Source organism: Amphiura filiformis, chromosome 8 (assembly GCF_039555335.1).
Source record: "Amphiura filiformis chromosome 8, Afil_fr2py, whole genome shotgun sequence".
Classification (NCBI taxonomy): Eukaryota; Metazoa; Echinodermata; class Ophiuroidea; order Amphilepidida; family Amphiuridae; genus Amphiura; species Amphiura filiformis.
In genome coordinates, this window is record NC_092635.1 from 48,624,115 (window position 1) to 48,639,746 (window position 15,632).

At 40.0% G+C, this 15,632-nt stretch overlaps 1 protein-coding gene across 1 annotated transcript; it reads right to left on the minus strand.

Annotated features, from left to right (window-relative positions):
• Positions 1-464: 464 nt before the first annotated feature.
• Positions 465-14,244, minus strand: LOC140158288 (alpha-methylacyl-CoA racemase-like). Its single transcript, XM_072181395.1, has 5 exons — positions 13,978-14,244; positions 13,085-13,228; positions 10,934-11,094; positions 1,441-1,627; positions 465-878 (listed from the first exon to the last, which is right to left on the minus strand). The coding sequence occupies exons 1-5, from the start codon at positions 14,222-14,224 to the stop codon at positions 469-471; spliced, it is 1,149 nt and encodes a 382-aa protein (XP_072037496.1). The 5' UTR covers positions 14,225-14,244; the 3' UTR covers positions 465-468.
• Between the last annotated feature and the right edge of the window lie 1,388 nt (positions 14,245-15,632).

Consider the following 15,632-nt stretch of genomic DNA (forward strand, 5'->3'; position numbering starts at 1 on the left):
GGGCCAGTTCTGTAGAGCTGTCTTATTCAGTAGAAAAGCGCAAAACGTAGTCTACCATTCACACAATGGCGGCCGGGCTCTGTCGATGACAAGTTCAGTAAAAAGCTGCCACCAAGTTGGGAAGTTGGTTGGTTGTGTAGCGTGGTTAGTTACACATTTAACACATCCAAACTTCATACATTTTGTATTTTTACATCTACTGTGTTATTAGTAGTTTTCTAGTGTCAATACAAAAGATACATCGCTATCTAGAAGCGGAGTGAGATATGATAAAAATATCTGATGCAAGGTATTAGCTATTTACCTGATTTCCAACATCACATTATTCCAGTTGGGTAAAAATAATTTTAACTCGCCCTCTATTTTATCTACAATAGACATTTCAAACATACAATATTGCAAGACATACTATTTGATCAATTCAAAAATCTTGATTTCAAATTATAATGAGGGTGACAAATTATGATGTCACAATTTTGATGAGTCTCCAATTTCAATTGCACCTATAGCATTCAGTTCTGTTATTTCAGTTTCAGTATAGCCAGCTTCCTTCAACACCTCTACCGAATCTTGACCTATACCAGGTTGAGCTGTGGACGATGGTAGCGCAGGTGTCCTGGTTAGCCGGGGTGCAGGACCTGGTTCTATTACGCCCCTCTCTGTCTCCAGGAAATACTGACGCTCCTTGTTGTGAGGGTGATCCGGTGCCTCCCAGAGCGTCAGGACTGGTGTGACGCAGGCATCTTTGCCGTCAAAGATTTCCGTCCATTCGGCGCGAGTCTTGGTCGCAAATAATTGAGTGAATTTTTCTCTCATAACTGGCCACTCATCTCTGCTCATTTGTGAGGGGAAATCTGCATCATCTGCTAGTCCTAGCCCTGTATAAACAAATTTGTAACTGTGTGAAAATTTACAATTAACTTTCTCCATGCTGGTGTCAACTCCAGACAACAAATTTTTTATTTAAATTTACAAATTTCAGAATGGTAAATTTGTTGCTAAAGGAAAATACAAACATAAGTAATCATCAAAATTGAGGCAAGCCATCAAGTGAAGAAGGTTGGTGGTCGGAATGGGATTGTTCTCGGTTTGTGTCCTGCACCCTATTCTCAGTTTGTCAAGCTGCCATTTTAGAATTTCAACTTATAGTTGAAATTTGGGTCCAAAATTGACCAACTGCACCAAAAATAGTTGAAAGTAGGGTCAAAATCAAGCTAGTTTTGTGATTTTTTGTTCAAAAATAAGCATTTGTCAACCATATTTGGTGCATATTTCTAAAATTGTGGTAAAAATTAAAAGAAAATAAAAAAATGAATTCCTGGATATTTATATCTAGATTTTAAAAATTAATTTAAAAACAGAACAGTACTAAAGAATTTTTTGTTAAATCGGCCGCAAAATGTACCTTTCAAAAACTGTTGAACCAGGTCATCATCTTACCTTGAATCAGTTCTTGGTAAAACTGTGGTTCTAATGCACCAACTGCCATGTATTTACCATCAGATGTTTCGTACGTATCGTAGAATGGAGCGGCCCCATCCAGCAGATTGGTACCTCGTGGTTGAGAGAGCAAACCGACATCTTTGGTTGCCCACAGAAAGGAACCTACATACGCTGATCCTTCAAGCTGTTGATGACATGAAATTACATAATGATGTCAAAACAGATGTTTTCATTTTTTTTTATCAAAAAGATCCAATTGATTTCTTACAACACAGAGCATTGCATAAATGATGTCTGTACAAAGGGGTATAATACCTCTATGCCTGCCAAAAGAAACCGTTTGAAAACTTTTCCCCCTAGTTGCTGTAGAAGTGACGTAAGGCTACCATAGCAATGGTTGAATACAATTTTTGACTATCGCCCCGCACTACAATGTTCACACAGTACCTATGCATTGAACCATATCATGCTGATAGCGGTATTGTATTCAATCTTTGATTGCAGACATGCACAGGTGATGAGTGCAACCTGTTGTAGTGCAGGGCGATAAAGTCAAAAATTGTATTCATCTATTGCTATGGTAGTTAATCCGATTATGACGTCACTTCTATAGTGAATACACAGGGCATTGTTTTCAAGCTTCTATGGGATGCATAAAATGAGAATTTTGCCAGCAGAAACACCTCTGCATCATGCGATGTATGTAGGACACATAGAAGGGGCAGTCAAAAAGTTCATAGAACAAGGTATGCTACTTTGTCGCACAGTAATGAATTTGGTCTCATTTGAAAGCTTGTTCCTTCACAAAATTACTGCTAAAATACCTGATTTTTGTATCACTGTATATGGGCAGGAATTCACAGGTTCACAGGTACTACCAGAAGTGAACACAGGATCATCATGGAATTTTGTCCCAACGGAGGTGAAAACTTAAGTGAAATTTAACAATGTACAGTTGCTGTCAATTGTGACACAGCAACTTAATGGCCCTTTGAGTTTAAAAAAGGATGGAATGAGCATCCTTGAAGATCATCCAAGGTCCAAAAGACTTGCTGATGTCACTACTAATGATATATGTGCTGGTACAGTGGCATTGATAATGAATTAAGATGGGGTCCCAGAATCTCCATGCACAAAATTGACACTCAGTTGACGTAATCAGATCCACACCTTCTGTACACTTAGAATGAGGACTGAGACAAGTTTCATCTATATTTTGCTAAAGATGATAAGAATTATGAGTCCATTCAGTGGAAGCACCTGGATCTCCCACCCCTAAGATGATCATCACCCGGTCACCATAGTGCAAGCACTTCATTGCTGTTTTCTGAGATTCAGGGAGAGTCTTGATGACAGATCATTTGCTAAAGGAAAGTACAAACATAAATATTAGAGTCACGCGGTAGCCGTGACCAGCAAGTTTTAAAAAAAAAGACTGATAAAGAAGACTAATAACAGATGCTCCGAGACTATATTTACACCTAACATTAAAACACTTGACTTCTATTGTTCGATGTTATTTTTTCGCTGGGTACAAAATGTGGCTAAAACCATGCTAAATGTTATTTACAGTCCCAGGTGTAATAACTTGACAACTCATTAATTCAAAAAGGGCCACCAATCCTACAGTCAATCATTGTTCGTAATTTCACGCGGTATTTCATAGCGAAAATTAGTGGCAAATCATACTGATCCAGAATTTTTAGACACTGCTACAGGTCTACCTGGTTATCACCTTCACACTACTTTTTCAGATTCACTTCCAATTATACCCTAGCAATTTCTGAAATATCGTACATACAAATTCCGAACCCCATTCGCCAAAAAATCAAGTTTTTCACAATTCTTTTGTTCTTTTCGGACGACACATCAATTCATATAATAAATATTGTACATCGACACGCTATTTCACAGCCGAGTCCCGTGGTCTAATGGTAAAGGCATTGGACTCCTATTCCGGGGACTGGAGTTAGAAATCCGATGACCAACATATTTTTTTTTACAATCTTTTATTAAACAATTAATTTTCGTTCATCAAGGATAACATAATTTTAAACATCTGGTGCTATTGTGATATATATTTTTTTATCAAAGCAAGATGTTTTATTCTCAGGGAAATTGTTTGTTATATGAAGAACCTATTAAAAAAAACACCATACAACATCATCAATGATAGAGACCAGTTCTATGTATCCATGTACTGTAGCCGTTAGCGAACAAATAATAAAACAAATCTGAATAACACAAGAAACTACATCAGGATAACAATTACATCAGGGAAATTAAAACCACAAACCGCGAAAGACCGCCAACAACCGCCGCTCATTAGGGATGTCAAACTAGATTGCCCCACATGGTTACAAAGAACCACAAACCGCGAATTTTGAATATCCACCTAAATTGTCCCGCGGGGCTACAAAGAAGTATGGTTATCCAACAAGCTTAAGCTATAAATTACCCCCCCCCCCTAGAGACTGCAGGGCTTGAAGAATGAGGGAAATTAAAAACCACAAATCGCGAAAGACCGCCAACATCCGCCGCTCAATAGGGATGTCAAACTAGATTGCCCCCCAGGGCTACAAAGAACCACAAACCGCGAAATATGGATATCCAACCAGTTTAAAAGACAAATTAGCTACCGATAGAGGCCAGGGCCTGAACAAGTAGAGAAATTAAAACCACAAACCGCGAAAAGAACGCCAAAATCCGCCGCTCACTAGGGATATTCAACTAGATTGACCAAGAGGGCTACAAAGAACCACAAACCGCGAAATTTGGATATCCAACAAATTAAAACCACAAACTACGAAAGACAACCAACAACCGCCACTCAATAGAGACCTCCAGCTATATTGCCCCGCAGGGCTTCAAAAACCACACACTATGAAGTATAGTTATCCAACAAGCTTAAACTATAAATTAACCCCGATAGAGGTAGGGCATAAAGAATGAGGGAAATCAAAAGCACAAACCGCGAAAGACCGCCAACAACCGCCGCTTAATAGGAAATCCAATCGAAATTTGGATATCCAACTAGATTGCCCCGCAGGGCTACAAAGAACCACACACCGCGAAGTATAGTTATCCAACAAGCTTAAACTATAAATTAACCCCGATAGAGGGTAGGGCATGAAGAATGAGAGAAATTAAAACTACAAACCGCGAAAGACCGCCAACAACCGACGCTTAATAGGAAATCCAACTAGATTGCCCAGAGGGCTACAAAGAACTATCAACGCTTGAAATTTGGATATCCAATTTGGATATCCAACTAGCCCGCAGGGCTACAGAGAACCACACACCGCGAAGTATAGTTATCCAACGAGCTTATACTATTAATTAACCCCCGACAGAGGGTAGGGCATGAAGAATGAGGGAAATTAAAACTACAAACCGCGAAAGACCGCCAACAACCGCCGCTTAATAGGCTTAATGGCTTGTTGGATAACTATACTTTCGCCTTATCCGCAGGGCTACAAAGAACTATCAACCGCGAAAATTCACCATAGTGCAAGCACTTCATTGCTGTTTTCTGAGATTCAGGGAGAGTCTTGATGACAGATCATTTGCTAAAGGAAAGTACAAACATAAATATTAGAGTCACGCGGTAGCCGTGACCAGCAAGTTTTAAAAAAAAAAGACTGATAAAGAAGACTAATAACAGATGCTCCCGCGAGACTATATTTACACCTAACATTAAAACACTTGACTTCTATTGTTCGATGTTATTTTTCGCTGGGTACAAAATGTGGCTAAAACCATGCTAAATGTTATTTACAGTCCCAGGTGTAATAACTTGACAACTCATTAATTCAAAAAGGGCCACCAATCCTACAGTCAATCATTGTTCGTAATTTCACGCGGTATTTCATAGCGAAAATTAGTGGCAAATCATACTGATCCAGAATTTTTAGACACTGCTACAGGTCTACCTGGTTATCACCTTCACACTACTTTTTCAGATTCACTTCCAATTATACCCTAGCAATTTCTGAAATACCGTATATACAAATTCCGAACCCCATTCGCCCCAAAATCAAGTTTTTCACAATTCTTTTGTTCTTTTCGGACGACACATCAATTCATATAATAAATATTGTACATCGACACGCTATTTCACAGCCGAGTCCCGTGGTCTAATGGTAAAGGCATTGGACTCCTATTCCGGGACTGGAGTTAGAAATCCGATGACCAACATATTTTTTTTTTACAATCTTTTATTAAACAATTAATTTTCGTTCATCAAGGATAACATAATTTTAAACATCTGGTGCTATTGTGATATATATTTTTTTTTATCAAAGCAAGATGTTTTATTCTCAGGGAAATTGTTTGTTATATGAAGAACCTATTAAAAAAAACACCATACAACATCATCAATGATAGAGACCAGTTCTATGTATCCATGTACTGTAGCCAAGTTAGCGAACAAATAATAAAACAAATCTGAATAACACAAGAAACTACATCAGGATAACAATTACATCAGGAAATTAAAACCACAAACCGCGAAAGACCGCCAACAACCGCCGCTCATTAGGGATGTCAAACTAGATTGCCCCACATGGTTACAAAGAACCACAAACCGCTAATTTTGAATATCCACCTAAATTGCCCCGGGGCTACAAAGAAGTATGGTTATCCAACAAGCTTAAGCTATAAATTACCCCCCCCCCCCCTAGAGACTGCAGGGCTTGAAGAATGAGGGAAATTAAAACCACAAATCGCGAAAGACCGCCAACAACCGCCGCTTAATAGGGATGTCAAACTAGATTGCCCCGCAGGGCTACAAAGAACCACAAACCGCGAAATATGGATATCCAACCAGTTTAAAAGACAAATTAGCCACCGATAGAGGCCAGGGCCTGAACAAGTAGAGAAATTAAAACCACAAACCGCGAAAGAACGCCAAAATCCGCCGCTCACTAGGGATATTCAACTAGATTGACCCGCAGGGCTACAAAGAACCACAAACCGCGAAATTTGGATATCCAACAAATTAAAACCACAAACTGCGAAAGACAACCAACAACCGCCGCTCAATAGAGACATCCAGCTAGATTGCCCGCAGGGCTTCAAAAACCACACACCGCGAAGTATAGTTATCCAACAAGCTTAAACTATAAATTAACCCCCGATAGAGGGTAGGGCATAAAGAATGAGGGAAATCAAAAGCACAAACCGCGAAAGACCGCCAACAACCGCCGCTTAATAGGGAAATCCAATCGAAATTTGGATATCCAACTAGATTGCCCCGCAGGGCTACAAAGAACCACACACCGCGAAGTATAGTTATCCAACAAGCTTAAACTATAAATTAACCCACGATAGATGGTAGGGCATAAAGAATAAGGGAAATCGAATCCACAAACGGCAAAACACCGCCAACAACCGGCGCTTAATAGGAAATCCAACTAGATTGCCCATTGAAGGGCTACAAAGAACTATCAACGCGAAATTTGGATATCCAATTTGGATATCCAACTAGCCCGCAGGGCTACAAAGAACCACACACCGCGAAGTATAGTTATCCAACGAGCTTAAACTATAAATTAACCCCGATAGAGGGTAGGGCATGAAGAATGAGGGAAATTAAAACTACAAACCGCGAAAGACCGCCAACAACCGCCGCTTAATAGGCTTAATGGCTTGTTGGATAACTATACTTCGCCTTATCCGCAGGGCTACAAAGAACTATCAACCGCGAAAATTCACCATAGTGCAAGCACTTCATTGCTGTTTTCTGAGATTCAGGGAGAGTCTTGATGACAGATCATTTGCTAAAGGAAAGTACAAACATAAATATTAGAGTCACGCGGTAGCCGTGACCAGCAAGTTTTAAAAAAAAAGACTGATAAAGAAGACTAATAACAGATGCTCCTTGAGACTATATTTACACCTAACATTAAAACACTTGACTTCTATTGTTCGATGTTATTTTTTCGCTGGGTACAAAATGTGGCTAAAACCATGCTAAATGTTATTTACAGTCCCAGGTGTAATAACTTGACAACTCATTAATTCAAAAAGGGCCACCAATCCTACAGTCAATCATTGTTCATAATTTCACGCGGTATTTCATAGCGAAAATTAGTGGCAAATCATACTGATCCAGAATTTTTAGACACTGCTACAGGTCTACCTGGTTATCACCTTCACACTACTTTTTCAGATTCACTTCCAATTATACCCTAGCAATTTCTGAAATATCGTACATACAAATTCCGAACCCCATTCGCCAAAAAATCAAGTTTTTCACAATTCTTTTGTTCTTTTCGGACGACACATCAATTCATATAATAAATATTGTACATCGACACGCTATTTCACAGCCGAGTCCCGTGGTCTAATGGTAAAGGCATTGGACTCCTATTCCGGGGACTGGAGTTAGAAATCCGATGACCAACATATTTTTTTTTTACAATCTTTTATTAAACAATTAATTTTCGTTCATCAAGGACAGGGGCGGATCCAGGAATTTTCAATAGAGGGGCGCCGAGCCACCACCGCCGCTACTATGGCTTGGCGCCCACAAAAGTCAGGCGCTGCTCTGCAAAAATACACAGAGTCAGGCGCCGATCTGCAAAAAATAGAGGGGGCGCGCGCCGGGTGCGCCCCCCTCTAAATCCGCCACTGAAGGATAACATAATTTTAAACATCTGGTGCTATTGTGATATATATTTTTTTTTATCAAAGCAAGATGTTTTATTCTCAGGGAAATTGTTTGTTATATGAAGAACCTATTAAAAAAAACACCATACAACATCATCAATGATAGAGACCAGTTCTATGTATCCATGTACTGTAGCCGTTAGCGAACAAATAATAAAACAAATCTGAATAACACAAGAAACTACATCAGGATAACAATTACATCAGGGAAATTAAAACCACAAACCGCGAAAGACCGCCAACAACCGCCGCTCAATAGGGATGTCAAACTAGATTGCCCCACATGGTTACAAAGAACCACAAACCGCGAATTTTGAATATCCACCTAAATTGTCCCGCGGGGCTACAAAGAAGTATGGTTATCCAACAAGCTTAAGCTATAAATTACCCCCCTAGAGACTGCAGGGCTTGAAGAATGAGGGAAATTAAAAACCACAAATCGCGAAAGACCGCCAACAACCGCCGCTTAATAGGGATGTCAAACTAGATTGCCCCGCAGGGCTACAAAGAACCACAAACCGCGAAATATGGATATCCAACCAGTTTAAAAGACAAATTAGCCACCGATAGAGGCCAGGGCCTGAACAAGTAGAGAAATTAAAACCACAAACCGCGAAAGAACGCCAAAATCCGCCGCTCACTAGGGATATTCAACTAGATTGACCCGCAGGGCTACAAAGAACCACAACCCGCGAAATTTGGATATCCAACAAATTAAAACCACAAACTGCGAAAGACAACCAACAACCACCGCTCAATAGAGACATCCAGCTAGATTGCCCAAGCAGGGCTTCAAAAACCACACACCGCCAAGTATAGTTATCCAACAAGCTTAAACTATAAATTAACCCCGATAGAGGGTAGGGCATAAAGAATGAGGGAAATCAAAAGCACAAACCGCGAAAGACCGCCAACAACCGCCGCTTAATAGGGAAATCCAATCGAAATTTGGATATCCAACTAGATTGCCCATAGATTACAAAGAACCACACACCATGAAGTATAGTTATCCAACAAGCTTAAACTATAAATTAACCCCGATAGAGGGTAGGGCATGAAGAATGAGAGAAATTAAAACTACAAACCGCGAAAGACCGCCAACAACCGACGCTTAACAGGAAAATCCCACTAGAAATTTGGATATCCAACTAGATTGCCCCGCAGGGCTACAAAGAACCACACACCGCGAAGTATAGTTATCCAACGAGCTTAAACTATAAATTAACAACCCGTAGAGGGTAGGGCATGAAGAATGAGGGAAATTAAAACTACAAACCGCGAAAGACCGCCAACAACCGCCGCTTAATAGGCTTAATGGCTTGTTGGATAACTATACTTCGCCTTATCCGCAGGGCTACAAAGAACTATCAACCGCGAAATTTGGATATCCAACTAGGGCAGGGCTACAAAAACCACAATCATTAAAACATAATTATCTTGCTAAGTCGTGGCACTTAGACGCTTCCGTAGTACAAGCCTTGCTACATAGTTTAAATTTGAAGTAAATCGGACTGACTCTGTGTCTCGCTTACGTCGTCAACATTGGGTATGTGTTGTTCATAATTATTTACATTTTCTTAGTTGCCTTGAATAATTAAAGTATATTAAAATGTATATGTATCCCTATTAACATTACAGTCACGCAGTAGCTATGACCAGCAAGTTTTAAAAATAAACGGCTGATAAAGTTTTATTAAATTATTTACTGTAATAAATCAAGGATAACATAATTTCAAACATCTATTTTTCGTTTTATGGAGTACTTCGTAACCCGATGACTTTTCAAGCTTAGAGCTGTTTGGCTACATTCATAAAAAAAAAGAAAATCCACCAAAAAAGCGTTGACAACGTAAAAAAGCAGCAAGTTTAAAAGCCCCCACCTCGGCTCACTTTTTGAAACTTGGTCCCATTTTGAATATCAACAGCAAATCGGTGTTTTTAACGTTTAAACAATAGCATCATTGCCATTAACATGCATGCCTACTTGTTATTCGTTTAATTCAATCATTGGTCATGAACATAATAATTATTATAAAACAAAACATATATAGGATATTGGCCAAGAACAACATAATAACCTTTCTGATCGTTCCAGAATGCTAACAACTTAATATCGCATCGGCACATTTAAGATACATAACACTTCTGGAAATGTTTTAAGTTGATAATTATGACAAAGATTAAATCAGTATCTTTTACAAATGGGACCAAGTTTCAAAAAGTGAGCCGAGGTGGGGGCTTTTTAAACTTGCTGCTTTCTTTACGTTGTCAACGTTTTTTGGTGGATTCATCATACAAATGTGATATCAAAATTGAGGCAAGCCATCAAGTGAAGAAGGTTAGTGGTCAGAATGGGATTGTTCTCGGATTGTGTCCTGCACCCTATTCTCAGTTTGTTAAGCTGCCATTCACGACAGATGGGTCAGATAACTAAAGCAACCATATTGTGGTCCAGGCATGACCTCCAGTCAGTGAAACCTATCTTAGAATTTCAAGTCCTACCTTCATAATATCAGGTTTGCTGATTTTCAATGCTGGTGAGCCTTCACTGAAGAGAGGTTTATGGGGCAATCAGAAGACTTCCAGTGTGGCAGTGATGCGTTGAGGCAGCTGTTTTGTTGGTGCATCTATGCAGCGTCTTTAAGCTTGTGCGTGTCTACACCAGTGCTTTTAGCGAACTCTAGCGATTTCAGGCTGCGCCCAATAAAATGCACACTGACATCACTGCTACATTAGGGTGAAAATGGTTAAGGTCTGTGTCATATAATCAGCTCTATTATATAGTAATAAAACAATTTACTGCAAAATTCATACTCACCATATTTGCATCGATGACCTGACCTTTGCCTGATCTTGTTCGCTCCAGTAATGCAGCAACAATGCCAAAGGCACAGGTGAGTCCACCACCAGCAAAGTCCGCTAATAGATTATGTGGTGCATGAGGCTTCTCTCCTGGTCTCCCCAACATGCCAAGCACACCTAGAGAAAAATAAAAATGGATGCATTGCAGCATAGTCATTTATTTTGACACCTATTTTGAAACAATATGTTAAGTTGTAATTTTAAAAAAATTGACCCTGCTACTGAATTTGATTCAAAACTGTTCTCTTCAAACATTCCCTTGACCACCTCATGTACATGTAACACTTTAACATCTGATTGCCCCCCCAGACAAACGAGAACCTAGACCAATAACTTTGACTCGCGTAGTGAAGCCGACACTGCTTAGCAAACGAATTTGACAAGGACGCATACCGGACGCAAACAAGCAGACATGTTCGCGTCTATGGAACATGTTGCATTTGACGCGGCGATAACGGCGCAGTAATCACGCATAAGCGAGCGCGTCAAACATGTATGCGAATATCTCCGCACCTAGTAACCCCGTCAATCCGTCAATATCACCTTGGATACGGGGCTTCACCTCCCGCTGTGGTAAAGGATGGGCAGTAATAGGTCTAGGTGGTATGTCTATGATTGCCCCCACCCCCTCGGGCTCATACCTTAATGTTAAAATATACGATTGGCTACTGACAACTTGTAAAACAAAATGATGACATAAGTATCACATCTTACATCTTTGGGTGATGATTAGCGTAAACTTACAAATTTTGTTGGCACTAACTATTGCTAATATCAACAGCAGGGGGCACTCAAATTCATGGTATACACAGAGATATGCAAAACATACCCTTAACAGGATTTGCCCTTTTGAGCAAAAAAACAACAAGAAACCTCACCCTTTAACAGGAATTTATTAAAGTTTCACAACAAATTTTACCACCTACACAAAATTGTACCTGAAATTTACCCCTAAGCAGGATTTTATCTGAAAGGTAGGCCTACAACCTTTACAGGATTTTGAAAATACACCCCTTATTATTTCTTATCATTTTCTAATATTTATAATGTTTATGTGATGGTCCTGATGCAAATCAGGGAACACAAACTTTAAAAACACACCATAGGTACACTAAAATGACCCCTAAACACACAGGAAGTTTAATAACAACCCTTTTTCTAGAAAACAGGTGTTTTTGACCCACTAAATGCAATTCACATTCATTCTCTGAAGAGGACCCTTTTCACATTTTTCTGGTCATGCATGTGTACACTATGAAACTTTAGTGGCACCCTGGGAGATAAATATATTTTATTTCAGTGATATGTTGTGCCTCTACATGTATAACCAGCGGATCCATCACATAAAATTAATAAATGTTGACAAATTAAGACAATTGGGGTTTAAGATAAATGCAGTGTTGGCGGAAGCATTAAAATTGATGGGGATTGGGGACAAGCATGTTTTATTCCCGTTTTACTGGGACTTTTTTGTGAGCATGAAGCCCCAAATGAAGGTGCGATTTGCTATTTGATGTGCCAGTGAGCATGAAGCACAAACTTTTTAAACCTATTTGGGCCCAAAACACTGTTAAAAAGGAAGATGCATCTAGGAGAATTATTGCTTTAATTTTTTCTTCTATTCAGTGCTGGTGCCACAGTAAGAACTCTTTCCCCCCTCCCTGGTGCCCACCAGTTAAACCCCAAAATTACAAAAAATTTGTTGATTTTCTCCCTCCCACCCCAAAAAAAAAAATTAACTTCCCCCCATGCCCCCCCCCCCCCGAAAAAAATTCCTGGCTCCGCCACATCTCCCCTTGTAAAAGATTAGGGGGGAACATGGAAAGGCATACAGTGTATGCAATAAACCCGCAATAAACCAATCGGAACGGTATAACAAATGGCAGCCCTGTTGGAGGACAGTTCTAAGATAACTTAAGATGACAGAGGGACATGTCTCTAGATCGATTCCACAACCATTCATACGTATCACCTGTTTTATTGCATTATCATGCGAATTGCCTCGGTGGTACCTTATGGAGGACAGAATTTTTGATTTAAATGAGGATGACTCTGTCATGAGTGACGTAGTATTGAATACACTCTATAGTTTTCTGGTGCACCTTACCTGATGTAGCTATGTAATTGATATCATGTCCAGCCATATTCATGTATTTCCCAGACTGACCAAATCCTGTCAGTCTTGCAATAACTAGACGTGGGTTGTCTTCTAGTAAGAGTTTAGGACCAAGGCCCATCTTTTCCAAAACACCTGAAATAATGAAGCCCAAACAACTGAATTAATTCAATAATTACTTGTTATCTAAACAAAATATGCTGGTTATCATGGTTATAAAGTAAATTTTGTAATTCCAAGGTCTGTGATGAGAGTCAAGTGTACACAAGCATGAACGCCAAAGTGATATTAAACAATCATGCTGATTGGCTGAGCAACTGTCATGACAACAAGGCAGTTGACCCATTGGTCATCAGCATGTAGAAGGGGAGAAGACCTTGGCTATTTTACATGATCACCAATCACCAGCACATAGCCGGACCACAGAAGTATTAGAAAAGTTACTGTAATATTGTATATTATCTAATTTCTAAACTCAATATACTGGTGGATTTCAATGCAAGTTATTGTAACAAGCTAATCTACAAGGAGAGGAACATGACTACATAGTGTGCATCTCAAGTTGAGAGTAACGGCAAGTTGGATTTCACAGAGGCAGATTCGAATTGTGCAAGCTAAAGTAATCCCGCCTGGTGTATAAACACGCTATCCGTAAGCTGGCAACGTAACCACCTATTTATTATGCACCAACTCGAATCTGCCACTGCCAAATCCACCATGGCATTACTCTATAAATTTGTGATGAAGCACACTATAGACTCCCCAACACAAACAACTGAATGGGCAACTCCATTTGAAATTTACACCCCCTGTGTGGGAGATTAAGGTCATGTCTTCACAAGAGGTGTATGGATTTCAACTGGAACAGCCCACTGGTTACTTACCTGGACGAAATGGTTCAATAAGAACATCTGCTTGCTTGCACAACTTTCTCAGTACAGAAATCCCTTCTTGCTTCTTCAAATTGACAGCCACTGACATCTTGCCTCTTGCAAGTCTATCCATAGACGCTGCCTGCCTTACACGGTCAATACGCACTACATTAGCACCAAAGTCTGCTAGGATGAGACCTGCGTGAGGTACTGGGGCTAACCCAGCTAACTCAATCACTTGTATCCCTTTCAATGCCATTTTGTCACATTAGGAATTTATTACACCTGTAATACAAAATAACAGTAAAGAAATCTTGAAATAACCACAATTTAGAATATAAAAGATAGGATATTGTTTTTTTACTATCCTTTTCCTGTTATAGACAGTAGGCAGGTTCATGATACTGGCACATCCAGTATGCCGGTCAAGCAATATTTTATTCTCATTCTTGTTAATTGGTCTAATAGGGATTCAATTGTGCCCTAGCTCCCAAACAGTGATGAACAACAGTTCATACATACTCGCTATATAACGGCGCGCGTGATTGGTCGAGAGCCGGGCATAAACAGCGTTTATGCCCGGTGGCCCGGATGTGAGATCGCCGGGTAGGGAAAATGACGGAAAATCATGTTTTTTAATGATCTTACTTGTAATTTTTTGTTATTATTTTGATGAAATAAGAATCACAAAATGTTCTAGTATGTATGAACGGGGTTCATTCATATATATTCATGACTAAACGGTTGTTTATGCCCTCGGGCCGCAACCGTTTAGTCATGAAAATATATGAATGAACAACTAATGAAACTACAATTCTGGCACTTCCCTTTCAACTAGGGATTCAATTGTCAGGCCAGAGAAGCACTGAATCTACCATTTCATCTGGTGTGCCACAGGGCAACATTCTTGGGCCCCTAAATTAATGATCTGCCTGACTGTGTCTCCTCTTCAACCATCAGACTCTTTGCTGACAACAGTGTTGTTTATCGGTGCATCTCTAAATACAGATGACTATCTGCTAGCCTTCAGCAAGATCTAGATGCCCTTCAGGAATGGGAGCATTAAGTGGCTAATGAGTTTCAATGCCTCCAAGTGTCAGGTAAGTACTACAAATCACCAACAAGTGTAGACCAATTCCAGCCAATAAAACCATCCATGGCCAGAATCTTGAAGTTGTCAACTCTGCCAAGTACCTTATAGTCAGTCTTGATTCTCGATACCCACATTGATACCATCACACAAAAAGTCAACAGCACTGCAGAGCCGCCTCCTCCAGAAACCTGAGTCACGTACGGCAGTCACAAGGTCAAAGAAGCTGTGTATATACTACCTTTATCCGTCAAACAGTCGAATATATGCTGCTGCATCATGGGACTCCCACACACAGAGAAATACAAGCAAACTGGAGCAAGTCCAACGTAGCCCCGGGAATGTAGCTCAGCTCGGTATGTCATGGATGATTGTACAGCAAGTACAGTAGTGTCTCTGCCATGCTGAAACATCTTAGCAATACTTCACTCCAAGAATGCCGCCGCAATAGGAGGCTGCACATGTTGCATAAAATCAGATAACCCCTGGAACCACTATACATGTCTCAGCTGGCATCATCCACCAGAGGCCACATCTCAAGTCTAGATTCTTTATTCCAAGCACCCACTCTTCAACG